This window comes from Sebastes umbrosus, chromosome 13 (assembly GCF_015220745.1).
Source record: "Sebastes umbrosus isolate fSebUmb1 chromosome 13, fSebUmb1.pri, whole genome shotgun sequence".
NCBI classification, from domain to species: domain Eukaryota; kingdom Metazoa; phylum Chordata; class Actinopteri; order Perciformes; family Sebastidae; genus Sebastes; species Sebastes umbrosus.
In genome coordinates, this window is record NC_051281.1 from 3292281 (window position 1) to 3320161 (window position 27881).

At 37.4% G+C, this 27881-nt stretch overlaps 4 protein-coding genes across 14 annotated transcripts in view; 1 reads left to right on the plus strand and 3 right to left on the minus strand.

Moving 5' to 3' along the window:
- vtcn1 (V-set domain containing T cell activation inhibitor 1) overlaps positions 1-17298 on the minus strand; it is a 41084-nt gene extending 23786 nt beyond the window's left edge. The window contains exons 1-6 of the mRNA XM_037789015.1: positions 16916-17298; positions 15522-15695; positions 11308-11463; positions 2591-2746; positions 1723-1865; positions 1281-1384 (exon numbers count right to left, since the gene is read on the minus strand). Of these exons, the coding sequence (XP_037644943.1) occupies positions 1281-1384; positions 1723-1865; positions 2591-2746; positions 11308-11463; positions 15522-15695; positions 16916-17135 (953 nt within the window). The 5' untranslated portion in view covers positions 17136-17298. The remainder of the gene's footprint in view (positions 1-1280; positions 1385-1722; positions 1866-2590; positions 2747-11307; positions 11464-15521; positions 15696-16915) is intronic.
- The window catches only part of LOC119499822 (trace amine-associated receptor 13c-like), a 978627-nt gene continuing 955172 nt past the window's right edge, over positions 4427-27881 (plus strand). The window contains exon 1 of the mRNA XM_037789032.1: positions 4427-4670. The gene's annotated coding sequence lies outside the window, so the exon portion shown is untranslated. The remainder of the gene's footprint in view (positions 4671-27881) is intronic.
- On the minus strand, positions 8759-22730 carry LOC119499833 (C-type lectin domain family 10 member A-like). 6 transcript variants are annotated; one of them, XM_037789045.1, is made up of 6 exons: positions 22238-22727; positions 21275-21442; positions 20497-20652; positions 19629-19771; positions 10347-10450; positions 8759-8988 (listed from the first exon to the last, which is right to left on the minus strand). In XM_037789045.1, exons 1-6 carry the CDS (start codon positions 22455-22457, stop codon positions 8841-8843), a joined length of 939 nt encoding a protein of 312 aa, XP_037644973.1. In that variant the 5' UTR covers positions 22458-22727; the 3' UTR covers positions 8759-8840. The 6 variants fall into 6 exon arrangements, with proteins under 6 accessions (XP_037644973.1, XP_037644974.1, XP_037644970.1 ...); XM_037789046.1 differs by lacking the exon at positions 10347-10450 and adding an exon at positions 14602-14681 and having other exon boundaries at positions 22238-22722; XM_037789042.1 differs by lacking the exon at positions 10347-10450 and adding an exon at positions 14602-14705 and having other exon boundaries at positions 22238-22719.
- parp4 (poly (ADP-ribose) polymerase family, member 4) overlaps positions 24996-27881 on the minus strand; it is a 37964-nt gene continuing 35078 nt past the window's right edge. For all 6 annotated transcript variants that reach the window (XM_037789004.1, XM_037789002.1, XM_037789001.1 and 3 more), the window contains one exon: positions 24996-27359. In XM_037789004.1, coding sequence (XP_037644932.1) covers positions 27152-27359 — 208 coding nt within the window. In that variant the 3' untranslated portion in view covers positions 24996-27151. The remainder of the gene's footprint in view (positions 27360-27881) is intronic.

Sequence of the window (27881 nt, forward strand, 5' to 3'; positions counted from 1 at the left end):
CTCAGGTGGGAGCTCCAACCTGCCACAGACCATGATGGTGCACTTTTACTCGGCCATCAACGAGTCCATCCTCACCTCCTCCATCACCGTCTAGTTCGCCGCTGCCACCGCCAGGGACAAGGCCAGGCTGCAGCGGGTCATCCGTGCTGCAGAGAGGGCGATCGGCTGCAACCTTCCCTCCCTCCAGCAGCTTTACACCTCCAGGACCTTGAGGAGGGCAGGGAAGATTGTGGCCGAGCCCTTCCATCCCGGACACCATCACTTTCAGACTCTGCCATCTGGCAGGAGGTTAAGGTCTATCAGGACCAAAACCTCACGCCATAAAAACAGTTTTTTCCCCATGGCAGTTGGGCTCTCGAACAGCCCCTCTGCCCCCCTGTGACTTTCTCCCTCACACACAAACACACACACACACACTACTGCCCACTCCCCCCACACTATCTCTCTCTCTCTCTCTCTCTCTCTCTCTCTCTCTCTCAAACACACACTATTGCCCCGCCGACACTGGCTCTCCCCCTCTTTCATACACTCTCAATACCACCCCCCTACTGTATCCCTCTCTCTCCCTCTGATACCTGATTGTTTGCACTCCGGCAATATTTGCACTATCTGTTTATATCATGATTATTTTTGTTTATAGCTTATTTTGTATATTGTATGTTGGTAGAATTTAATTTTTTTTATTCTTATTTTTATTCTAACGTTTTTATCTATTCTTTTGTTATTATACTGTTTGACTTGCACCAACATAACCAAAGCAAATTCCTAGTGCATACCTCTTACACCTGGCAATAAACACGATTCTGATTCTGATTCTGATTCTAATTCTGATACTCAAAGGTGAAAAACAACCCAACGTTATTATTGAGAAAAGAGGAAGGACCTCTTTTTTTTTCGTCTCTACTTCAGTGTGAAAAGTTAAAATTAGGTGGTGAAGAAGTGCCTGCTAACCATTTGTTTTAACAGCAGTTCACCTGAATGACAAAACAAGTTTCTCACGTTCCTCTACTGGTATTAAGACATGAAGATGTTGTGATAGTTTTCACCCAGTTGACAGTCACCATTGAAGTAAACTGCACGCTGCACATTTGGGCAACAATGCTGCCATAGCTACTAGTGAAGCATTAGAGCTGTTTCTATAGTTACATTAACAGGTAACTCCAGTTGAGTCATATTTTATGATCTATAATAAATCTATGTATACATATTTAAACACATAAAACATAAAATGATAGCTGTATATGTTAATATCTATATTAAATATCAAAGTAAAGGCTTACATCAGAGTCAGTGGAGTTCCATCGATCCATTTCCAGGTCCCCTCCACATCTTTGTCATTCAAACCAATCCAAGGCCTTTTCTTGGTGAGCCCAAAGAGAAACGTCTGTTCAACATAAAGAAACCCACATTATATTTTACTTTTAAACACAATATGTGCAGTTTACGTATTTATCTGAAGATGAAGAAGAAAAGAAAAATGTTTTTTTTACGTTGTCCACAGTGAGATAAAGTAATTATTAATTTGTTTAGATATATGGGTTAATGAATACATACAACAACCCTGTCTCTTAAATATCACATTCCCATACAACTAAACTGCAAATGATGTTTTCTCTCTAGAAATATAATTTATAAAATAAATACTTTTTAGAAAAATGGTAAAAAAAAAAAATATTTCAATATCAATTTGCAAACACGCACATACACAAAGACACACCGCACCTGCTCTTTAACGCTGTCAATCGTCACCAGATCTGCGCTTCTGTTTCTGCAGTCATCTCTGCCTTTATCCCAGGAACCAGTCCCACCAGAGAGGAGGTAACAGGCTGAACTGAACATCGTCCATCCTGCAGGACACGTTTTATCTGGGAGATACAAACACGATTCAATACAGATCAACAAGACTCAATCAAGCTGTCAATCAAGATGTTTCATCCCCTTTTTATTATAGCATCAAATAACTAATTAAAACCAAACTTACCAGAAAAATTAACAATTGAACATACATCAGCATGAAAACAACCAAATAAAATGACCGAAACCATCTTTGGGAAATATTTATTTGACGTGTACTTTGACCTTTATAGTTTGGCCCATGTCCCATCTGCTAACATGGAAGGGGGCGGGATTTATGACCTATACTGCAGCCAGCCACCAGGGGGCGATCCAGATGTTTTGGCTTCACTTTTGGGGAGCTGTCATGTCGTCCATCTTTCTATATACTGTAGAGTCTAGGGCTGTGTATTAGCAAAAATCTGGCGATACGATATGTTGTGATATATTGCGATACTGTAAGTAAGGTGATATATTGCGATTTTTTAAAATCTAATTTTAGGAAAACTGTCAAGGTATAAAGAACACACCACCATATGCATAAAATCTGAATAAAAAAAGTTTACTTTTTTTCTGCAAACAGAACAGTGGGATCTACATTTGAATCATTTATCACAGTCCCTGTAAAATCCAACATCATGGCACTACTTTGAGAGGGCATATACATTTAGAGGGCGCATCTTTATGCAAATGACATAAAGTATTCACTGAGTTAATCTTTGCATGTAAACTATTAATTCAAAATGAAAGCACTCACTCTCTTTGGACAAACTCTGAAGCTTGTCCAACTCTTTAGTTTTTTCAGTGAGGCTGGCGTTCAGCAGGTCTCTCTCTGCAGACACGGAGGACAGCTTGTTTTCACTGGCCTGGAGACGCTCAGTCAGGTTGGCTTTGATAGTGGACAGATCTGCATCTGAACCACGAGTTGAGTCTAAAATTATCAAGATACATTTCTCAGAAAGTCAAAACACCTTCTGCATTCATGTCTATAATGTATTGCACAAGATGGAACAAAATAAAAAAAAGAATAAATAAATGACTCAATAAATAGATGAATGTCATTAAATGTAAAAAGAAATAGTATTCAAAATAAATGTAGCCATTCATTAATTTCCCTTATTTATATGCTCTTCTGTTTAATTTTCCCTTTTATTTATATATATATATTTATTTTTAAATTTACTTATTTATTTTGTATTTATTTTATATTTATTTTTGTATGTATGTATTTATTATTAAAGGGAAAATCATGCATAAATAAATAAATAAATGCATAAATACATAAATAAATACACTCTTTTAAAAATAAATATAAAATAAATAAATAAAAGTAAATGCATAAATAAATAAATAAAAAAATTATTACATTTAAAAAGATTTAACAAAGACTAAATAAATAACGTAATTAATACATTAAATAAATTCAAATCAGTCAAATTTTATCAGTAAATTAATGGCTACATTTATTTTTAATATTATTTTTGCTGCATTTAATGACATATTTTTTATGTATCGAGTCATTTATTTATATATAATTACAAATTATTGAATTTTTTATTTTGGCAGGTTCGGTCCTAACAGTGATAGACATATCTAGGGAAAACATGTACATCTTTCAGAGTAGAAGGATGCTTCTGTAAGCACGACTTCAGTCTGACTTTATCTTGTGAATGTGATTTAGACTCACAGTGGACACCGAGGCCGATGAGTCCAGCCAGCAGGAAAACACTCAGCAGACCCAGACAGAGAACAACAGCTCCATGAAATCTCCTCTCTGAGCTCCTGGGACCTGAACACAGAGACATACAGTCAACAGTGATCAGATGATGATACACAGACTGATTCAACACTCTTACCTGTGGGATTGGTCGAAGGTCCTGGGTCAACAGGCTTGTCATATTCAACATTGGCGTATATTTCCTCCATCGCTCATAAGGTGGCCAACTGTTTCCTAAAGGGTCAGCTCTCACAGACTACATGTAAATGCTGAAACTCTGGTTGGTTATAATTTCTTCTTTTTTTAAAAAAAGAGGAAATCACAAGTTTGCGAGGTGATGAGAATATCTTGTACAAAAATCATCCACCACTAACACGTTTTTTTTTGTAAGTTCCACATCCGTGTAATGGCGGTCACATGAACACTGTAAGTCTGAAGTTATTTTCAATTGGGATTCAAAACGGATTGCTGACCTTGAAAGAACTCAACAGGAGCTACGACCCCTTACCAAATAAAAGTTTATTCAAGTGTGCTATTAGTATACTTATTTTAAACTACACTTTTAGTTTATTTTGTATGTACTTATCAGAGATATACTTAAGTATACTTAGCTTATACAGACAAGTATACAGACAAGTCTACTTGGCTTATATTTGTACGCAATCTTTTGATCGAGATATACTTAAGAAAAGTATAATGAAGTATTCTTGCCTTATTGGCCGACAGAGAGGTATATACTTGACTTGCAGTTGTTCTAATTAAGTGTGTGAGAGTTTGTAAACAAATATTTTGATATGAATTTACGTCAATTCATCGGGAATTGTCTACATTTTTGGATTCTCCGTTCACCGTGCAGGCATGTTGTTCTGCCCTGAGTGCATTTAAAATGCTGAAAAGACCAAGTTGACTGTTAAAAATGTGTTTGTATTGTTATTCTCAGAAAAGATTGTTGAGCTTTATTTTGAAGGCTGGAAAGATAGTGTAAACAGGAAGCGGGTAACAGGAAGTAGGAAGTATAGAGGAGACCTGAAAACAGAGAGAGAACATGGGTGCAGTTGTATAGTTTCTCATGTTGAATCCAGTGTAATCCTGCATATGAATCCCTCAGAAAGCAATGGCTGTAAGTGATATATGTTCTTTACATGCTTGAGAATTGATATTAATGACTTTGACGGGCATTTTTCTAAGATTGTAGAAATATAATAACTTTATGTGTTAATGCTCATAAGACAACTTTACCGCTTATACTTACCTGTTACATACCTATGGAATTTATAAGTTAATGGTATGTTGTTTATATTTACCTGTTTTTGTAATAGCAGTTCATTAAGTACATCTTTTGTATTTTCTTTTCTAGTTTCACTCCAATTCAATGTGTCATCTTGACTTGACCTGCTGTGAAAGAAGTCATTAAAGGAGCAAGCACGCTCACTTCCTGGCTCTTGAAAAGGAGTTTGGCTGGCTGTTTATTTATGTTAACACTTTGGAAGTAAAACACATACAGAGAACAGTACAGTGAAAAGCCATGAATTAGAAGGATTCATCAGCTGCAGTTATGGAAGCTCAAGCAACAGAAAAAGACGAGAAGGTGACATCAGTGTCCAGCTCCAAATACACATCCTCCTCCAAGTCTTCTGTAGCCAGCGCTGCTGCTAAAGCTAGAGCAAAAGCTGAAGCTGCCCGCACCAGGGTCACATTCGCACAAAAGGAGTTAAATTTGAAAAAACAAAGAGCCAAATTGGATTTGGAAAAGGCTACATTAGAAGCAGACTTGGAAGCACTAGAATTGGAGAAAGCAGCCGCTGCTGCCAACGCAGAGGCTGAAGTTTTAGAAGCTGCAGCAGGGACAGGATGTGAGGATATGCGCAGCGCCAAGAGTAGCGTCTCACCACAGGCAATAAGACAACGTACAGAGGCCTATTTGGAACATCAGGCTCAGGTCAGCTTTAAACCTGCCACACCCCTTCCAGTTAAAGCCCCTCCTCTCCTTAAAGAGGCAACGCCGCTAACAAAGCAGGAAGCCCCTGAATTAACCCCTGCATACCACTGTGATGTCACGTCCACAAGAGATACACAGCAGAGTGAGTACTTTCCAGCACCTGAGCACCAGACACATCTGCCTAAGCCTCCAAGCTCACACCCTCAGAACCCCCAGTCTTCCTTTAAAACATATTTGGAGCAGGGCTCTCCTTCATTTAGACAAGTAAGCTATCCAAACAGTTTTACAAGAAACAACACACAGGACTATTCTACTGCTCCAGCTGCTAACATGGTAGACTTTGCTAAGTATCTCGCCCGCAGGGAGTTGGTAACCACAGGGCTCACTAAATTTGATGACCAGCCTGAGAGCTACAGAGCATGGGAGTTCTCCTTCCTTAATGCCACTCAGGATTTAGAGTTAACAGCCAGTGAGGAGTTAAGTCTACTTATAAAATGGCTTGGAAAGGAGTCATCTGAACACGTTAAAAGAATACGTGCTGTCCACATCACCAACCCTCAAGCTGCACTCGAATTATCGTGGACCAGACTCCAAGAGTGCTACGCTACCCCGGAGATGATAGAGAGTGCTTTATTTAAGCGACTGGACAGCTTTCCTCATCTCACTTCGAAAGATAACATCAAGCTAAGAGAACTTAGCGACCTGCTCTTGGAGCTACTCTCAGCCAAGGAGGATGGGTACCTTCTAGGACTGAGCTATCTTGACACACCTCGAGGAATTAACCCCATTGTTGAAAAGCTGCCGCAAGGCTTACAAGAAAAATGGCTTTTTGCTGGTTCACATTACAAAGAACAATACAGGGTTTCCTTTCCACCTTTCTCTTTCTTTGGTGACTTTGTCAGACGTCAGGCAAAAGCCAGAAATGATCCTAGCTTCGTCTTGACGAACAGCAACCGCAGCCATTACCTCAATGAAAGGCCCACAGCTAGGAATGATGGTGTGAAGACAGCTATATCTGTGAAAATGACAGATGTGTCAGCAACAGCAGATTCAAGCTCAATGCACAGAACATCAACAGACAGGAAAAATAGTACTGATCCAGCCAAGTTCTGTCCACTTCATGATACATCTCATCCTCTGGAGAAATGTAGAGCCTTTACAATGAAGCCACTGACAGAACGCAAGACACTACTAAAAGAACACAGACGTTATTATAGGTGTTGCTCTGCTACTCATATGGCCAGAGAATGTCCAGTGGAGCTGAAATGCAATGAGTGCGACAGTAATCAACACTGCACAGCCATGCACCCAGATACTACCATCTCACCTACAGTGTCTCCTGCAACGGAGTCAGACACAGAGCGGCAAAACAGCTCTCCTCCAGAGATAACCTCCAGGTGCACTGAGGTCTGCGGAGAAGGTCTCCCAGCGCGATCGTGTGCAAAGATATGTTTGGTGCGAGTTTTCCCACAAGGGCAACGAGAACGCTCAGTCAAAATGTATGCCGTCCTCGACGACCAGAGCAATTGCTCGCTGGCCGGATCTTAGTTTTTCCAGCTCTTTGATGTCAATGGTAGCGTTGCACCTTACCTGATGAGGACCTGTGCTGGAACCACTGAAATGACTGGAAGGAAGGCAGTCGGTTTTCAGATCGAAGCAATGAATGGTGAAGTGTGTTTGGACTTACCTCCACTCATTGAATGTAACGAGATCACGAGCAACAGATCAGAAATCCCTTCACCAGAGGTCGCTCGCTCCCATGCTCACTTGAGGTCTGTGGTGCCTTACATCCCAGAGATTGATCCTGAAGCCCAGATCTTAATCCTACTGGGGAGAGACCTCATACGTGTTCACAAGGTGAGACAACAAATGAATGGGCCCCACAACGCCCCTTTTGCCCAGCGTTTGGACTTAGGGTGGGTGATTGTAGGGGAGGTTTGCATCGACAGTGCCTACAAGCCCACTGCATCTGTTTTTAAGACCAATGTCCTGCAGAATGGACGTCCATCTTTTCTGACGCCCTGTCAGAATCACATCAGCGTGAAGGAGAGAGTAGGCTACGGCGGGGAGCACAGACACTGTACCCCCACACATCTGTCCAACTGTCCTGCTTCTGGTGTCCCTGCTAAAGACAAACTTGGACAAGTTGTGCTTGTGAGAACAAAGAACGACAACAAACCTGCCTTGTCTTTCGAGGATGAAACCTTTCTGGAGATCATGCAAGCAGAGGTCCAGAGAGATGAGCAAAACTATTGGATCGCCAACAGGTCTGTACCTGCATCAACACTCACTGACACCATGTGGTTTACAGGACCAGAGTTCCTTCACAAACCACACCAGCCTGAAACACATGAGTCTTTCAAACTAGTGGATCCTGAAACAGCTGTCAATGTGAGACCTGTAGTCCCTGTCTCCACTGATCCCTCTTCTCCAATGCTGCTGATGCCTGCTATGCTCCTAACCCAAAAACCAGGTGTACTTGCTCCAGCCGGCAGCTTCTATGAAAAGGATCTTTTCAATTGTCAGCGGAAACAGGTGCAGCCACTAGCAAATGAGTTTTGGCCATGATGGAGAAGCAAGTATCTCCATACTCTTCAGCCAAGGTGCAAGTGGCACACAGCACGTCGGAACCTGGAGGTTGGAGACATAGTGTTGCTAAAACAGAGTCAAGCGCCTCGCAACGAGTGCCCAATGGGTCTTGTCACCTCCACTCTCCCGAGCAGTGATGGACAGGTCCGCAAAATCGAGGTCAGGACAACATCGCGTTTTTTTTTTAAAGTTATTTAGAGACGGTAGATGGAGAAAGCGTTTTTTAATTAACAATTACATTTACCAACAGTCTCACGGCAGTTCATGAAATAGTCGCAAAATTGATTCGTGTACATAGACACGAATTTCCCTTTTTTTTCGTGACGCTCAGCACGACTTTCAACAACTTATTGTTTGTGCTTTGATGCACATGTCAATTTCCTCTACAGTCTTTTAAAAATAAAACTACTTAATTAGGTTTAGGAATAGATCGTGGTTTTGGTTAAAATAACTCCAGAAGTGCTGTAACTTAAGTGACAAATAAATCAACTTTGACTTGTAGTTTCACAAAGGACACCAACAGCAGTCTCCTGGGTGACAGTCCTGTGTTTTTCTCCACCCACCCATCTACCCCGACCTCCTCCATATGCTGCGTTCGCCATTTGGTATACTTTCCGATTCACAATTACGTAGATTACATACGAATTGATTTCTTGTTGACCATCCTGAAAAAAAATGGAAATTTGTGTACAAGAATCTATAAATTTCTTGACTACTTCACGAACTGCTGTGCGACTGTGTTGCATTAACATATAACCAACATTAAGCTATTTTCTCACAGATCCACGACAGATCAGTTTCACACGACCGGTCATTCCACTGAGTGGTTTCAGGTCTGATATGTGCACAGTCCTCTTCACCCCATTCTGGATCTCCACCACCATTATCCAGCTGGGTCTCCGCCCAGTTCCTAACAGGTCAATGAACAAAGAATCATGATACTGTAAATATCTGACACAAATACAGTTCCTCAGTGGATCATAAGGCTCTCTAGGTTGATACTCAGGTGTCATATCTGCAGTGAATTGTTTGTCTATGAACGCAGGACTACATTTTGTAACACAAGCTGTAACACTGCAACATACTCAAAGGGGAAAAACAACCAAATGATGAGTACGTTATGATTGAGAAAAGAGGAAGGACCTCTTTTTTATGTCGTCTCTACTTCAGTGTGAAAAGTTAAAATTAGGTGGTGAAGAAGTGCCTGCTAACCATAGTACCAAGTAAGAGTACATTTACTCAAGTACTGTAATTCAGAAAAATATAATGTATTATTATGGATACGTTACATTTATTTAGCTGATACTTTTATCCAAAGCGACTTACATTAAGTGCATTCAACCATTTTGGTAAAACCCCCAAAAAGTGCAAGAATCATGCAAATACATCAACATCATCAAATATGATGACCTACTTCAAGTGCTCCATTTAGAGACGGTAGATGGAGAAAGCGTTTTTTAATTAACAATTACATCTACCAACACAGTCTCACTGCAGTTCATGAAATAGTCACAAAATTGATTCGTGTACATAGACACGAATTTCCCTTTTTTTCGTGACGCTCAGCACGACTTTCAACAACTTATTGTTTGTGCTTTGACGCACATGTCAATTTCCTCTACAGTCTTTTAAAAATAAAACTACTTAGTTAGTTTTAGGAATAGATCGTGGTTTTGGTTAAAATAACTCCAGAAGTGCTGTAACTTAAGTGACAAATAAATCAACTTTGACTTGTAGTTTCACACAGGACACCAACAGCAGTCTCCTGCGTGAAAGTCCTGTGTTTTTCTCCACCCACCCATCTACCCCGACCTCCTCCATATGCTGCGTTTGCCACTCGGTATACTTTCCGATTCACAATTACGTAGATTACATATGAATTAATTTCTTGTGAGGAAAAAAGTGAGGAATTCATGTCTAAGTACAAGAATCAATACATTTCGTGACTACTTCACGAACTGCTGTGCGACTGGGTTGGCTTAACATATAACCAACATTAAGCTATTTTCTCACAGATCCACGACAGAACAGTTTCACACGACAGGTCATTCCACTGAGTGGTTACAGGTCTGATATGTGCACAGTCCTCTTTACCCCACTCTGATTTTCCACCACCATTATTCGGCTCGTTCAACGCCCAGTTCCTAACAGGTTAATGAACAAAGATCACAATACTGTAAATCTCTAACAGAAATACAGTTCCTCAAAAACATAAAATGATAGCTGTATATGTTAATATCTATATTAAATATAAAAGTAAAGGCTTACATCCAAGTCAGTGGAGTTCCATCGATCCATTTCCAGGTCCCCTCCACGTCTTTGTCATTCAAACCAATCCAAGTATGTTTCTTGGTGAGCCCAAAGAGAAACGTCTGTTCAACATAAAGAAACCCACATTATATTTTAGTTTTAATCACAATATTTGCAGTTTACGTATTTATCTGAAGATGAAGAAGAAAAGAAAATGTTTCTTTTTAATGTTTTTTTAATGTCCACAGTGAGATAAAGTCATTATTAATTTGTTTAGATACAGTATATGGGTGAATTGAATATATACAACAACCCTGTCTCTTAAATATCACTTTCCCATACAACTAAACTGCAAATTACATATTCTCTCTAGAAATATAATTTATAAAATAAATACTTTTTAGAAAAATGGTAAACAAAAATGTATTTCAATATCAATTTGCAAACACACACATACACAAAGACACATTGCACCTGCTCTTTAACGCTGTCAATCATCACCAGATGTGCTCCTCTGTTTCTGCAGTCCTCTCTGCCTTCATCCCAGGAACCAGTCCCACCAGAGACGAGGTAACAGGCTGAACTGAACATCGTCCATCCTGCAGGACATGTTTTCTCTGGGAGATACAAACAAGATACAAAACAGATCAACAAGACTCATGTCAATGTGTCTGAAGTTAGTTCTGTAGAGGTCAACTTTTTCAATGAATGCCCCTTTAATGATGATGATCATGTGTTTGGTGTAACCTTGTTGGACAGTTTGAGACTCAAAATTGAAATTTTTCTGCTTGTTTTTTCTTTAACTTTTAACCTGATTGACTGAACAAGACAAAAGTAAAAAAACAGAAAGAAAAGTTTTGCACCATATAGATTATATCATCTACCAGTGATCATATCATGCAGTGTGACTCTTGTGCAACCAACCTGAGAAAAAATGTTACTCTATGTAAATCTAAATACGGCACAAGCAAGCACTCACTCTCTTTGGACAAACTCTGAAGCCTGTCCAACTCTTTAGTCATTTCAGTGAGGCTGGCGTTCAGCAGGTCTCTCTCTGCAGACACGGAGGACAGCTTGTTTTCGCTGGCCTGGAGACGCTCAGTCAGGTTGGCTTTGATAGTGGACAGATCTGCACCTGAACCACAAGTTGAGTCTAAAATGAATCAAGATAAATTTCTCAGAAACTCAAAACACCCTCTGCATTTATGTCTATCATGTACTGCACAAGACTACATTTCCGTATTTTGACCCATGATTGTGATCACACTGAAGCAACATATCAGAGAGCGTACAGTGAAACTCTGCTGCAGATTTCAATAAGTGGAGCATATTTTCTACTGCAGGTTTATCACATTAATTTTCCCTTTTATTTATAAATGTATTTATTTTTTACATTTTTAAATGTATTCAATTTATTTTTAAAGGGAAATTGTGCATAGGTAAATGCATAATAAATAAGTGAATGAATGAATAAAGAAATAAATACACACATTTAAAAATAAGTATAAAATAAATAAATACAATTAAAAAGAAAAGTAAAAGTAAATGCAAAAATAAATACATTTAAAGATTAATTAAAAAAACATAAATAAATAAAAAGGGAAAATTAAATGAAGACAAAATAAATAATGGAATTAATACAAAGATGAATAAATAAAGAAGCAAATTAAAACAGAAATATCCATTCATGTCACATTTTATCAATTAATTAATGGCTAAATTAATTTTTAATGTTATTTTTGCAGCATTTAATGACATATTTATTTATTTATCGAGTCATTTATTTATATGTATTTACATATTATTTATTTTCATCATCGGCGTAGACTTCCTCCATCGCTCATGAGAATGCCAACTGTTTCCTAAAGGGTCAGCTCTCACAGACTACATGTAAATGCTGAAACTCTGGTTGGTTATAATTTCTTCTTTTTAAAAAAAGAGGAAGTCACAAGTTTTTGAGGTGTTGAAAACACCCTGTATAAAAGTCATCCACCACTAACACTATTTGTTTTTTAAGTTCCACATCTGTGTAATGGCGGTCACATGAACACTTGTAAGTCTAAAGTTATTTTCAATTGGGATTCAAAACGGATTGCTGACCTTGAAAGAACTCAACAGGAGCTACGACCCCTTACCAAATAAAAGTTTATTCAAGTGTGCTATTAGTATACTTATTTTAAACTATACTTTCAGTTTACTTTTTATGTACTTATCAGAGATACAGTATACTTAAGTATACTTAGCTTATACAGACAAGTATACAGAAAAGTCTACTTGGCTTATATTTGTACGCAATCTTTTGATCGAGATATACTTAAGAAAAGTATAATGAAGTATTCTTGCCTTATTGGCCGACAGAGAGGTATATACTTGACTTGCAGTTGTTCTAATTAAGTGTGTGAGAGTTTGTAAACAAATATTTTGATATGAATTTACTTCAATTCATCGGGAATTGTCTACATTTTTGGATTCTCCGTTCACCGTGCAGTCATGTGACAGATTTATACAGTATATACTGTATACATATACAGCATAGATATCTATAGAAGAGAATATATTGGAAAACAACCAGCTTCTCATGCTAGTTGGACAAAACCAGTGGTGGAAAGTAAGTAAGAGTACGTTTACTCAAGTACTGTAATTCAGTATACTTTTGAGGTACTTCACTTATTATTTCCATTTTATGCTACTTTCTTCTTCTACTCTACTACATTTCACAAGCAAACATTGTGCTTTTTTACTCCTACATTTATTTGATACCTTTAGCTACTAGTTACTTAGTACAGTAGCTACAGATTCTGATTAATAATACAAAATATAATCAACAAATAGACCACAATATATTATTATAGATACGTTACATTTATTTAGCTGATACTTTTATCCAAAGCGACTTACATTAAGTGCATTCAACCATTTTGGTAAAACCCCCAAAAAGTGCAAGAATCATGCAAATACATCAACATCATCAAATATGCTGAACTACTTCAAGTGCTGCGTTAGCTGCTCTTTATACTTCCTGGTTTATGATTATGTGGATTACATTGATTTCTTGCTGACCATCCCGAAGAAAATTAGGAATTAACATATAACCAATATTAAGCTATTTTCTCACAGATCCACGGCAGAACAGTTTCACACGACCAGTCATTCCACTGAGTGGTTTCAGGTCTGATATGTGCACAGTCCTCTTCACCCCAATATTCATCTCCACCACCATTATCCGGCTGGATCTCCGCCCAGTTCCTAACAGGTCAATGAACAAAGAATCATGATACTGTAAATATCTGACACAAATACAGTTCCTCAGTGGATCATAAGGCTCTCTAGGTTGATACTCAGGTGTCATATCTGCAGTGAATTGTTGGTCTAAGAACGCAGGACTGCGCTTTGTACCACAAGCTGTAACACTGCAACATACTCAAAGGTGAAAAACAACCCAACATTATTACTGAGAAAAGAGGAAGGACCTCTTTGTATGTGGTCTCTACTTCAGTGTGAAAAGTTAAAATTAGGTGGCGAAGAAGTGCCTGCTAACCATTTGTTTTAACAGCAGTTCAACCGAATGACAAAACAAGTTTCTCACGTTCCTCTAGTGGTATTAAGACATGAAGATGTTGTGATAGTTTTCACCCAGTTGACAGTCACCATTGAAGTAAACTGCACGCTGCACAAATAGCAACAATGCTGCCACAGCTACTAGTGAAGCATTAGAGCTGTTTCTATAGTTACATAAACACGCAATTCCCCATGATCATTTTACTTACATGAATATCACTTTGCAGACTAATTGTTCTGTTACTGGCTGATCAATGGTTTAAAATTATTATGTCCCAGAAATAAATTACACTTCCACTGAGGAAAACAGGGTTTCATTAAAAAAAAAAAAGCCAGTGCCTGACACATGAGCAAATCTGTTGTATATAATCAACTGACTTCATAATAACTCTTGGGGCAGTCATAATGTAAATATATAGGTCCTGTTTGTGCATACATGCATTTGGGCCTGTGTGTGTGAGGAAAACAGTGTTTTGGTAACAAGAAAACATTACGGAGAACAATTAATCTGAAAATTGTGTATATTTTCTTTAGTTATTCTTTATTATCTGAAAGCTGCAGTTTTAGAAACGTTAAAAGTTCAGCATTGGAAGAAACTGCTTGAGGTGAGTCATAATATAATATCTATAATAAATCCATCTATTTATTTAAATAAAACATAAAATGATAGCTGTATATGTTAATATCTATATTAAATACCAAAGTAAAGGCTTACATCAGAGTCAGTGGAGTTCCATCGATCCATTTCCAGGTCCCCTCCACATCTTTGTCATTCAAACCAATCCAAGTGTGTGTCTTGATGAGCCCAGCAACAAACGTCTGTTCAACATAAAGAAACTCACATTATATTTTACTTTCAAACACAATATGTGCAGTTTACGTATTTATCTGAAGATGAAGAAGAAAAGAAAATGTTTTTTTTACGCTGTCCACAGTGAGATAAAGTAATTATTCATTTGTTTAGATATATGGTCTCTTAAATATCACATTCCCATACAACTAAACTGCAAATTACGTATTCTCTCTAGAAATATAATTTATAAAATAAATACTTTTTAGAAAAATGGTAAAAAAAAAAAATATTTCAATATCAATTTGCAAACACACACATACACAAAGACACACCGCACCTGCTCTTTAACGCTGCCAATCGTCACCAGATCTGCGCTTCTGTTTCTGCAGTCCTCTCTGCCTTCATCCCAGGAACCAGTCCCACCAGAGAGGAGGTAACAGGCTGAACTGAACATCGTCCATCCTGCAGGACATGTTTTATCTGGGAGATATAAACAAGATACAAAACAGATCAACAAGACTCATGTCAATGTGTCTGAAGTTAGTTCTGTAGAGGTCAACTTTTTCAATGAATGTCCCTTTAATGATGATGATCATGTGTTTGGTGTAACCTTGTCGGACAGTTTGAGACTCAAAATCGAAATTTTTCTGCTTGTTTTTTCTTTAACTTTTAACCTGATTGACTGAACAAGACAAAAGTAAAAAACAGAAAGAAAAGTTTTGCACCATATAGATTATATCATCTACCAGTGATCATATCATGCAGTGTGACTCTTGTGCAACCAACCTGAGAAAAAAATGTTACAGAAAGTAAATCTAAATACGGCACAAGCAAGCACTCACTCTCTTTGGACAAACTCTGAAGCCTGTCCAACTCTTGAGTCATTTCAGTGAGGCTGGCGTTCAGCAGGTCTCTCTCTGCAGACACGGAGGACAGCTTGTTTTCGCTGGCCTGGAGACGCTCAGTCAGGTTGGCTTTGATAGTGGACATATCTGCATCTGAACCACGAAGTGCGCCTAAAATAAATCAAGATAAATTTCTCAGAAACTCAAAACACCTTCTGCATCATTTATGTCTATCATGTATTGCACAAGACTACATTTCCGTATTTTGCCCCATGATTGTGATCACACTGAAGCAACATATCAAAGAGCTGCAGGTTTTTCACAGTAGCGATACAACATGCCACCGCTGCATATGTCTTAAATGATACTCCTGTTACACAAAAAGCGAATAAGTTGATACCGGATAAATGCTGTGATGATGATCTATACCAAACTCAATTTGAACATGTCACCAAAATGAAATGAGCCCTTGTTTTGTTGATTTGGCTGTTTGGTTTTTTATTTTATGTCAAAATATTGAAAACAAAAGTGTTTCAAAAGAGCAAAATGTAAGTGAGAAAATCGAGACAAGACAGACAAATTAAACAAAGTAAAATTGAAAAAATATGGGGGACGGAACAAAATAAAAAATAATGAATAAATAAATAAATAAATGACTCAATAAATAGATAAATGTCATTAAATGTAGCAAAATAATATTAAAAATAAATGTAGTTATTAATTAATGTCCCTTATTTATATACTCTTCTGTTTAATTTTCCCTTTTATGTATTTATGTATTTATGTATTTATTTTTTACATTTTTAAATTTATTTATTTAGGTATTTATTTATTTTTAGAGGCAAATTGTGCATAAATAAATAAATAATAAATAAATAATAAATGAATGAATGAATGAATGAATAAATAAATAAATGAGAACATAAATACATACACACATTTAGAATAAGTATAAAATAAATCAAAAAATGAATGTAAAAATAAATAAATAAAAGTAAATGCAAAAATAAATACATATAAAGATGAATTAAAGAAACATAAATAAATTAAAGGGAAAACTAAATGAAGACAAAATAAATAACTGAATTAATACAAAGATAAATAAATAAATAAAAAACAGAAATATGAAATTATGTCACATTTTATCAATTCATTAATGGCTACATTTATTTTTAATATTATTTTTGCTGCATTTAATGACATATTTATTCATTTATCGAGTAATTTATTTATATGTATTTAAATATTATTTATTTTTTTATTTTGGCAGGTTCCGTCCTAACAGTGATAGACATACCTAGGGAAAACATGTACATCTTTCAGAGTAGAAGGATGCTCCTATAAGCACGAGTTCAGTCTGACTTTATCTTGTGAATGTGATTTAGACTCACAGTGGACACCGAGGCTGATGAGTTTAGCCAGCAGGAAAACACTCAGCAGACCCAGACAGAGAACAACAGCTCTATGAAATCTCCTCTCTGAGCTCCTGGGACCTGAACACAGAGACATACAGTCAACAGTGATCAGATGATGATACACAGACTGACTGAACAGTCTTACCTGTGGGATTGGTTGAAGGTCCTGGGTCAACAGACGTGTCATATTCAACATCGGCGTAGATTTCCTCCATCGCTCATAAGGTGGCCAACTGTTTCCTAAAGGGTCAGCTCTCACAGACTACATGTAAATGCTGAAACTCTGGTTGGTTATAATTTCTTCTTTTTTTCTTTCTAAAAGTAACGAGGAAGTCACAAGATTATGAGGTGGTGAAAGTATCTTATCAAAAATCATCCACCACTGAAACTACTTTTTTTTTGTAAGTTCCACATCCGTGTAATGGCGGTCACATGAACACTGTAAGTCTAAAGTTATTTTCAATTGGGATTCAAAACGGATTGCTGACCTTGAAAGAACTCAACAGGAGCTACGACCCCTTACCAAATAAAAGTTTATTCAAGTGTGCTATTAGTATACTTATTTTAAACTGTACTTTTAGTTTATTTTGTATGTACTTATCAGAGATATACTTAAGTATACTCAGCTTATACAGACAAGTACACAGACAAGTCTACTTGGCTTATATTTGTACGCAATCTTTTGATCGAGATATACTTAAGAAAAGTATAATGAAGTATTCTTGCCTTATTGGCCAACAGAGAGGTATATACTTGACTTGCAGTTGTTCTTACTTTTTGATTAAAGTGTGTGAGAGTTTCTAAACAAAGATTTTGATATGAATTTACATCAATTCATCAGGAATTTTTTACATTTTTGGATTCTCCGTTCACCGTGCAGGCATGTGATAAAGATTTATACAGTACACACTGTATACATATACAGCATAGATATCTATAGAGGAGAATATATTGAAAAACAACCAGCTTCTCATGCTAGTTGGACAAAACCAGTGGTGGAAAGTAAGTAAGAGTACATTTACTCAAGTACTGTAATTCAGTATACTTTTGATGTACTTTATTTCCATTTTATGCTACTTTCTTCTTCTTCTATTCAAATATTGTACTTTTTTACTTTTTTACTACATTTATTTGATACCTTTAGCTACTAGTTACTTAGTACAATAGCTACAGATTCTGATTAATAATGCAAAATATAATCAAATAATACACCACAATAAATTATTATGGATACGTTACATTTATTTAGCTGATACTTTTATCCAAAGCGACTTACATTAAGTGCATTCAACCATTTTGGTAAAACCCCCAAAAAGTGCAAGAATCATGCAAATACATCAACATCATCAAATATGCTGAACTACTTCAAGTGCTCCATTTAGAGACGGTAGATGGAGAAAGCGTTTTTTAATTAACAATTACATCTACCAACACAGTCTCAAGGCAGTTCGTGAAAAAGTTGCAAAATTGATTTGTGTACATAGACACAAATTTCCCTTTTTTTTCGTGACGCTCAGCACGACTTTCAACAACGTATTGTTTGTGCTTTGACGCACATGTTAATTTCCTCTCCAGTCTTTTAAAAATAAAACTACTTAGTTAGGTTTAGGAATAGATCGACTTGGTAAGGATTAGGCAACAAAACTACTTAGTTAGTTTTAGGAATAGATCGTGGTTTTGGTTAAAATAACTCCAGAAGTGCTGTAACTTAAGTGACAAATAAATCAACTTTGACTTGTAGTTTCACACAGGACACCAACAGCGGTCTCCTGGGTGAAAGTCCTGTGTTTTTCTCCACCCACCCATCTACCCCGACCTCCTCCATATGCTGCGTTCGCCACTTGGTATACTTTCTGACTCGCAATTACGTAGATTACATACGAATTGATTTCTTGTTGACCATCCTGAAAAAAATGAGGAATTCGTATCTAAGTACAAGAATCAGTAAACTTCGTGACTACTTCACGAACTGCTGTGCGACTGTGTTGCATTAACATATAACCAACATTAAGCTATTTTCTCACAGATCCACGGCATAGCAGATTCACACGACAGGTCATTCCACCGAGTGGTTTCAGGTATGGTATGTGCACAGTCCTCTTCACCATATCTACCACCATTATTCGGCTCGTTCAACTCCCAGTTCCTAACAGGTTAATGAACAAAGAATTACAATACTGTAAATCTCTGACAGAAATACAGTTCCTCAAAAATATAAAATGATAGCTGTATATGTTAATATCTATATTATATATCAAAGTAAAGGCTTACATCAGAGTCAGTGGAGTTCCATCGATCCATTTCCAGGTCCCCTCCACATCTTTGTCATTCAAACCAATCTAAGTCCTTTTCTTGGTGAGCCCAGCAACAAACGTCTGTTCAACATAAAGAAACTCACATTATATTTTAGTTTTAATCACAATATGTGCAGTTTACGTATTTATCTGAAGATGAAGAAGAAAAGAAAATGGTTTGTTTTTACGTTGTCCACAGTGAGATAAAGTAATTATTAATTTGTTTAGATATATGGTCTCTTAAATATCACGTTCCCATACAACTAAACTGCAACTTACGTTTTCTCTCTAGAAATTTAATTTATAAAATAAATCCTTTTTAGAATAATGGTAAAAAAATATATATATTTCAATATCAATTTGCAAACACACACATACACAAAGACACATTGCACCTGCTCTTTAACGCTGTCAATCATCACCAGATGTGCTCCTCTGTTTCTGCAGTCCTCTCTGCCTCTATCCCAGGAACCAGTCCCACCAGAGAGGAGGTAACAGGCTGAACTGAACATCGTCCATCCTGCAGGACATGTTTTCTCTGTAAGATACAAACAAGATTCAATACAGATCAACAAGACTCAATCAAGCTGTCAATCAAGATGTCTCATCCCCTTTTTATTATATCATCAAATAAATTAAAACCAAACTTACCAGAAAATGTAACACTTGAACATACATCAGCATGAAAAGAACTACTAACTAAAATGACAGAAACCATCTTTGGGAAAAATGTGTCTGACGTGTACTTTATCCTTTTTAGTTTGGCCCATGTCCCATCTGCTAACATGGAAGGGGGCGGGATTTATGAGCTATACTGCAGCCAGCCACCAGGGGGCGATCCAGATGTTTTGGCTTCACTTTTGGGGAGCTGTCATGTCGTCCATCTTTCTATATACTGTAGAGTCTAGGGCTGTGTATTAGCAAAAATCTGGCGATACGATATGTTGTGATATATTGCGATACTGTAAGTAAGGCGATATATTGCGATTTTTTAAAATCTAATTTTAGGAAAACTGTCAAGGTATAAAGAACACACCACCATATGCATAAAATCTGAGTAAAAAAAGTTTACTTTTTTTCTGCAAACAGAACAGTGGGATCTACATTTGAATCATTTATCACAGTCCCTGTAAAATCCAACATCATGGCACTACTTTGAGAGGGCATATACATTTAGAGGGCGCATCTCTATGCAAATGACATAAAGTATTCACTGAGTTAATCTTTGCATGTAAACTATTAATTCAAAATGAAAGCACTCACTCTCTTTGGACAAACTCTGAAGCTTGTCCAACTCTTTAGTGTTTTCAGTGAGGCTGGCGTTCAGCAGGTCTCTCTCTGCAGACACGGAGGACAGCTTGTTTTCGCTGGCCTGGAGACGCTCAGTCAGGTTGGCTTTGATATTGGACAGATCTGCATCTGAACCACGAAGTGAGTCAAAATGAAACAAGATACATTTCTCAGAAACTCAAAACACCTTCTGCATTCATGTCTATAATGTATTGCACAAGACTACATTTCCTTATTTTGCCCCATGATAAGTTGATACTGGATAAATGCTGTGATGATGATCTGCACCAAATTCAATTTGAATACACCACCAAAATGAAATGAGTCCTTGTTTTGTTAATTTGGCTGTTTGGTTTCTTTTATGTCTAAAATATTGAAAACAAAACTGCTTTAAAAAAGCAAAACGTAAAAGAGAAAAACGAGAAAAGACAGATAAATCAAATAAATGAAAAGTGAAAAAATATGCGGGATGGAAAAAAAAATAATAATAAAAAAAATCAATTAATGACTAAACAAATAGATAAATATGTCATTAAATGTAGCAAAATAATATTAAAAATAAATGTAGCCATTAATTAATTTCCCTTATTTATATAATTTTCTGTTTAATTTCCATCTTTTATTTATTTATTTTGCATTTATTTTTTTATTTGTTTTTGTATGTATGTATTTAATTTTAAAGGGGAATTGTCCATGAACATATAAATAAATAGATAAAAAATAAATAAATACGGCACACGCAAGCACTCACTCTCTTTGGACAAACTCTGAAGCTTGTCCAACTCTTTAGTGTTTTCAGTGAGGCTGGCGTTCAGCAGGTCTCTCTCTGCAGACACGGAGGACAGCTTGTTTTCACTGGCCTGGAGACGCTCAGTCAGGTTGGCTTTGATAGTGGACAGATCTGCATCACGTCGTGAGTCTAAAATTAATCAAGATACATTTCTCAGAAACTCAAAACACCTGCTGCACTCATGTCTATAATGTACTGCACAAGATGGAACAAAATAATAAAAAAAGAATAAATAAATAAATAAGTGACTCAATAAATAGATAAATATGTCATTAAATGTAACAAAAATAGTATTCAAAATAAATGTAGCCATTCATTAATTTCCCTTAATTATATACTCTTCTGTTTAATTTTCCCTTTTATTTATAAATGTATTTATTTCTATTTATTTTTAAATTTACTTATTTATCTTTTATTTATTTTATATTTATTTTTGTATATATGTATTTATTTCCAAAGGGAAAATCATGCGTAAATAAATAAATAAATGCGTAAATGCATCAATAAATACACTTATTTAAAAAAATATATAAAATAAATATATAAATAAATAAAAGTAATTGCATAATTAAATACATTTAAAAATCATTACATTTAAAAAATTAGACAAAGACTAAATAAATAACGGAATTAATACAATAAATAAATAAAGAAGCAAATTAAAACATAAATATCAATTTATGTCACATTTTATCAGTTAATTAATGGCTACATTTTTTTTTATATCATCCTTGCTGCATTTATTGACATATTGATTTATTTATCGAGTCATTTTTGTATTCATTTAATTTTTATTTTGGCAGGTTCGGTCCTAACAGTGATAGACATATCTAGGGAAAACATGTACATCTTTCAGAGTAGAAGGATGCTTCTATAAGCACGAGTTCAGTCTGACTTTATCTTGTGAATGTGATTTAGACTCACAGTGGACACCGAGGCCGATGAGTCCAGCCAGCAGGAAAACACTCAGCAGACCCAGACAGAGAACAACAGCTCCATGAAATCTCCTCTCTGAGCTCCTGCGACCTGAACACAGAGAAATACAGTCAAAAGTGATCAGATGATGATACACAGACTGACTGAACAGTCTTACCTGTGGGATTGGTTGAAGGTCCTGGGTCAACAGGCTTCTCATATTCAACATTGGCGTATATTTCCTCCATCGCTCATAAGGTGGCCAACTGTTTCCTAAAGGGTCAGCTCTCACAGACTACATGTAAATGCTGAAACTCTGGTTGGTTATAATTTCTTCTTTTTTAAAAAAAGAGGAAGTCACAAGTTTGCGAGGTGATGAGAATATCTTGTACAAAAATCATCCACCACTAACACGTTTTGTTTTTTAAGTTCCACATCCGTGTAATGGCGGTCACATGAACACTGTAAGTCTAAAGTTATTTTCAATTGGGATATAGGCCTACAGAGAGGTATATACTTGACTTTCAGTTGTTCTTACTTTTTGATTAAAGTATGTGAGAGTTGGTAAACAAATATTTTGATATCAATTTATTTCAATTACTTCAATCCAGTTCTTTTTAACAGGTTTAATAAAAGACCTAACAGCATGACAGGGTGGTGAAAAGGGAAATCATCGTCTTCGGACCATGTAGACAAAGACTGCAGGGCTGCTGTGTGGAAGGGACGTAAAAAAACAACAGAGGTCTCCTACAGAATGAATCTAATACGAAGATAAGCACAATAAAAGATATTAAAATCACACATGGAAGATTTTGAAAGATTTTTAATGCGTTCATGATTACACACAAAGACAATGTCAACTACCACCAGAACAAAGAACAAGTTACACTTCATATCATTTCAAAATCATTTTCAGGAAGGTGGTCTTCACTTTATAGTGGTAAGCGTGCGTTCCAATACCAAGATGTAGTATGCCAGAAAAAGATTAAGCATGTCCCAATACATACAATGTCAAATGCAGTGTGCCAAAAAAAAACAGGATGTCCTATTGAATCTGCATTTTGCAGTATGCAAGCCACACAGACTGTATATAAGCAGCGGACGTAGACACTGTGACGTCACCCATTGGTTGTGGGCTGACATTTTGAAGCCTCGAGTTCGTCATTTTGGTCGTTGCTATCTTGGTTTTTTCGCAACCAGAAGTGACACGAGGGTTGAGCTAAGTACAACCAAACGCTGAATAACTTTGATGAAGTGAAAACACACTGTGAAAGGGTTAAAGTTCTAAGATGGCCTGCCGGAACTTTTTGGGTACGCTCGGATGGATGGCGGCCAATATACAATATCACGTTTTCAAATAGAAAGCATTTGTTTATGGTCTTATATTAAATATATTTTCAATAATTGCAGAATTGTAATTCTTACCCATAAAGTAGGCTACTATGACACCCTCCCTGTGGACGCCTCAGTGACACAAATCAATCAACCTCATGTTTTATGATTGTGCGCCAGCTAATGAGCCTTTTGGCAAGTGCAGACTAGATTTTACTTTGCATGTGTTCTACCTAAGCCCTCAGGATGAGCGCCTGTCGTTGACGCCAATTTTCGTAGTGGCCAAACGGCGGTACTACAACTTCCGTGTGCGTCACGTGATGCCATTGGGCCCAAAAATACTTTTTTAAATACTTACATTGGGAAAGAGACGTCTGTAAATTAGCAGATAATGAATCAACTTCTCAGTGTGAACACTTGAATAGCCCTTATCCAGAGGTATTTTCCTTCCTCCGTTCATGTGACCCAGACCGAGGCTGGAGCGAGGGCTGGGAGGCGGAGTTAGCAAGCCGTGACAACAGCGTGACGGGTGTGACCCCGTGACCTAGCCATGTGACCGAGCGGACACTACTGCGCCTGCTCCATGGGCCCAATGCATGCGGAAGATCGCCGGAAGATCCGGGTACTTTTCCACTCAGAAGTCGAGCAATTTTGGCTTCATGCGCCACTGAGCAACTTTCATGGGAATGAACGGGAGCCCGTCGCCAACGCTGTATCCAGTTCTCTTTATACATCCATGGTTGTACCCCAACAACAGGATACGATATGGCGCCATGAAATCTCCTCTTAACCCTCCTTCATGACAGCTCATGACAGAAGCCGCCGGATATATGAGCAAGAGGGTCAAAGTACGTAGTAGTACTTGCAGTACGTACTAAAGTAAAAGAAATAGTATGCGATATGGAAGTGTCTGAGAAAAAAAATGAGAAGTGGTAGAGAAGCCTTTTTTATCTCGAAACAACAATTTGTTCAGATGCTAGAAGAAGAGCTAAATCTGGTCTTTTTTGTAAATATTTTTTCAAATATTGATCTTGTTTTTCTTTTGCCAATTGAAACAAGTTGTGTGCAGCCAATTCCAGAAATGGACCACCACAATATATATAAGATCATGCGATAAAACACCTGCCAATACGTGTGCAAGTTATATCTCATTTGCAGTGGTGGAATGGAACTAAGCACATTTACTCAAGTACTGTACTTAACTACAAATTCAAGGTACTTTACTTGAGTATTTCCATTTTATGTAACTTTATACTTCTACTCCACTACATCTCGGAGGGAAATGTTTATACTTTACTACTACTACTACTTTTTATTTTAAATCATTTATCAGACAGCTTTAGTTACTTTTCAGATGATAATTTCCCATACGCTACAGTAATATTAATCCAGAGACATCAAATATAATAGTAAAACACTGACAGGGAACATTTTACTGCACAACGAGTACTTTTACTCTTCATACTTTAAGCACATTTAGCTGAAAATACTTACATACTTGTAATTAAAAGTGCTCTATATGATATCCAGAGCATTAATATAACAGCAAACAACTATTTGCTATGTAAAGATATAGTGGACTAATGTCTACCTGAGCAGAGAATGAAGTCTCTCTCCCTCTGTGTGTATGTTGTAATCAGAGCTTCTCTGTGCTTTGTTGACCTCGCCGGGCTGGCCGCGCTTACTTTAAGTGCATGTTCCTGCTGTTAGCACCGTTAGCTCAGCCGTCGCCATGTTGAGAGTCATGCAGAAGCAATAGAAATCCAATATCTAAGTACGGTTTTGAACGCCGGACTTTTACTTGTAATGAAGTAATTTCTGTGTGATATTAGTACTTTTAATTAAGGATCTGAATACTTCTTCCACCACTGCTTATTTGATAGATACACAGATACTTGCGGTAAGCGCTTCAGGTTAACAAAACTGGCGCTAGATGCTAAAACACGGAAAAGTAGCAACAAAGAGCGATTGTGTGGATTCAACGTGATCTGTAAATTACCACCTGCACACCGTGTTTCCATTCTATATTTACTCCTTGTAAGTGTTTGGTATTTTGTTCCATTTTGCGCTCATATTCTACAATAATCAAAGGTGCTGAAAGGCAGTTAGATATGTAAGGGAAAGGCAAGTTCATTGGTACAGCACCTTTAAGACACACAATAGATATACATGCACTCAAGAACATAGGTTACTCAGAGAAACCAGGTAACGCGGATAATCAGACAGCACATATACGTGTAGCAGGTCAGTCAGGGTTGTTTTTTTTTGTCCACCTGCCACTGTGGCTGATGGATTTCAACATCCACCTGCTACTCAATAGATTCGTTTTTTTTGGCTCGTGAGTGAAGCAAATCTAGCAGCCACTTGCATATTTTACCAGCATTTGGCTGGTGGCTGGTGCTAATTTACAACCCTGAGGTCTGTCATCAGATTTCTCCACTGCTCTGACCTTATTTTGGAAATATTACTACATTCCTTTAACTGTAGTAATGATACAAGACTGCTTCCTGATTTTTTTTTATGTGTGTATGACTGTGACAGCTGTGTCTAAATTTAACAGTCAAACGTTCAGAGGAAATAGACTTCTAGGCGCTGCTGTATTGATCGCTGCAGGGATGACGTATTTTTTGTCAGCCAACCCGGAAGTTACAGTCGCACGGGTTCCCTCAACAAAAAGCAAATGGGATTTTTCCATTGAGTTCTGTCAAATAAGCTCTGTGGCAAACAAACATTTTGTTCCGTAAGATAATCTTCACGAATGAACACCACTTTTATGATTTTTTAAGTGTGAATGCAATCGGCAGAAGTAAAAAGCTAACGTTAGGCTATTAAGGAACTACACCACGGTCGCATGAGTGCGAGTAAACACAACGAGGCTGTAAAGGCGGATGTGTCGGCGTGATGAAGTTTCGTAGTCTCATTTATCGACAGCCTTTTTTAAGACACATAAAAACTTCAACATTCGGGAGTGGGATTATTACCGACGTATTTTTTGTCGTAGAACAAAGCGTTAAAATCTCTTCAGCTTGTGTTGACCACAGACCTTATCTCAGGCATCTAAATAAAAACCCATTCAATAAACCACTTTCAGATGAGGGAACCGAAAGTGCTAAAATGCTAACTCATTTCCTGTTTTTAGGATTCTTTCCTGCAGCACTCTAGTAGCTTCAATTTTAGTCTAATTTTGGATTATTCTGGATGTCATGACCTTTCCCTTTATCCTGCCGCTCTGCGGTCACAGTGATACTTTCGCTGTCTGTCTGAAGGCTTTGTCATAAACATGTGTACAAGTAAAAACACAATTAATATCAGTATACATGGCCAATAAATTGGAGAAATCTAGCTCTCAAATCCCCTACCCAAATTAAGGAATACATTTCTTGTAAAGTTTAGGAAACAGGTGACTGCAGAAAGCCACCTGTATCTGGTTATTTAAGTGTATATAAACGCAGTGACAGGCAGCTTGAAATGCTTTACGTAAGCCAAAGAAATGCGTGCATATATCTATGTCAAAATAAATCTAAAAGATAATCTCAAAACGGCAAAGCGTAATGACTTCCCTCACATTATCTTCTCTTCATGCTGGCCTGCTCAGCGGACCAGCAGATGGGGAGCGGTCCTCTGCAGGTTCAGACCAGTGAGAGATGAGAAGGGAGGGAGGCCTTCGAAGCCCAGCAGCTGACGGGTGGAGGATTCCCAGCTCAAACCAAACTCCAGCCGGCTGTAGACACACGGGTACTGACGGTCAGCCCAGCAAACCCAGTCCACCGCCCTCTTCACCTCCTCCCACTGCTCAGGCCTGGAAGAAAAAGCCAGTCGTTACCAAAAGAGATAAGGTGCCACTCTGGGAATATCTGTAATTTTTTGCTCTGGATGATTTTAGAAACCATCCATGTTTGATTTTCAGCATGTATGTAGTCAGAGATGTCCTGTAGTCAAATATATCAGTCACTGTCAGGAATTATGTATTACATTTTACCAGCAACTCAAAAATCTAAGAATAAAGACCCTCACAAATTAGTGGTATTTTCTTTTTAATTTATAAGGGACATGTAATGTTTTATACTCCATCGGGGCCGTTTGAATGCATATAACATAAATGTCAGTATATGGATGCTCTACAGTCGTAGCGTCGGCCCATTTGACCACGGAGATGAGAGCGACGTCCGGCTCGACCGCACGTTACTGCGATACGATAACGTTTCCTGTCTGTGACAGAGTTAGCATGCAGCTTTAGCCGTGATGTCTAGTTCTGCTTTTACTGCCAATGTGTGAAACCCAAAGTGTTTCCATCCTTTACTGGATGTGTAGTGTTTACCAC

Excerpts from the sequence above, each read along its gene's own strand:
- LOC119499833 (XM_037789045.1), bottom strand. The coding sequence starts at position 22,457 with ATGTTGAATATGAGAAGCCTGTTGACCCAGGACCTTCAACCAATCCCA. Across the intron at positions 10,451-19,628 it reads TTGACAGCGTTAAAGAGCAG|ACGTTTCTCTTTGGGCTCAC; the intron begins GTGCAATGTGTC and ends TATGTTGAACAG. Across the intron at positions 8,989-10,346 it reads GGAACTCCACTGACTTGGAT|GAACTGGGCGGAGACCCAGC; the intron begins GTAAGCCTTTAC and ends TTGACCTGTTAG.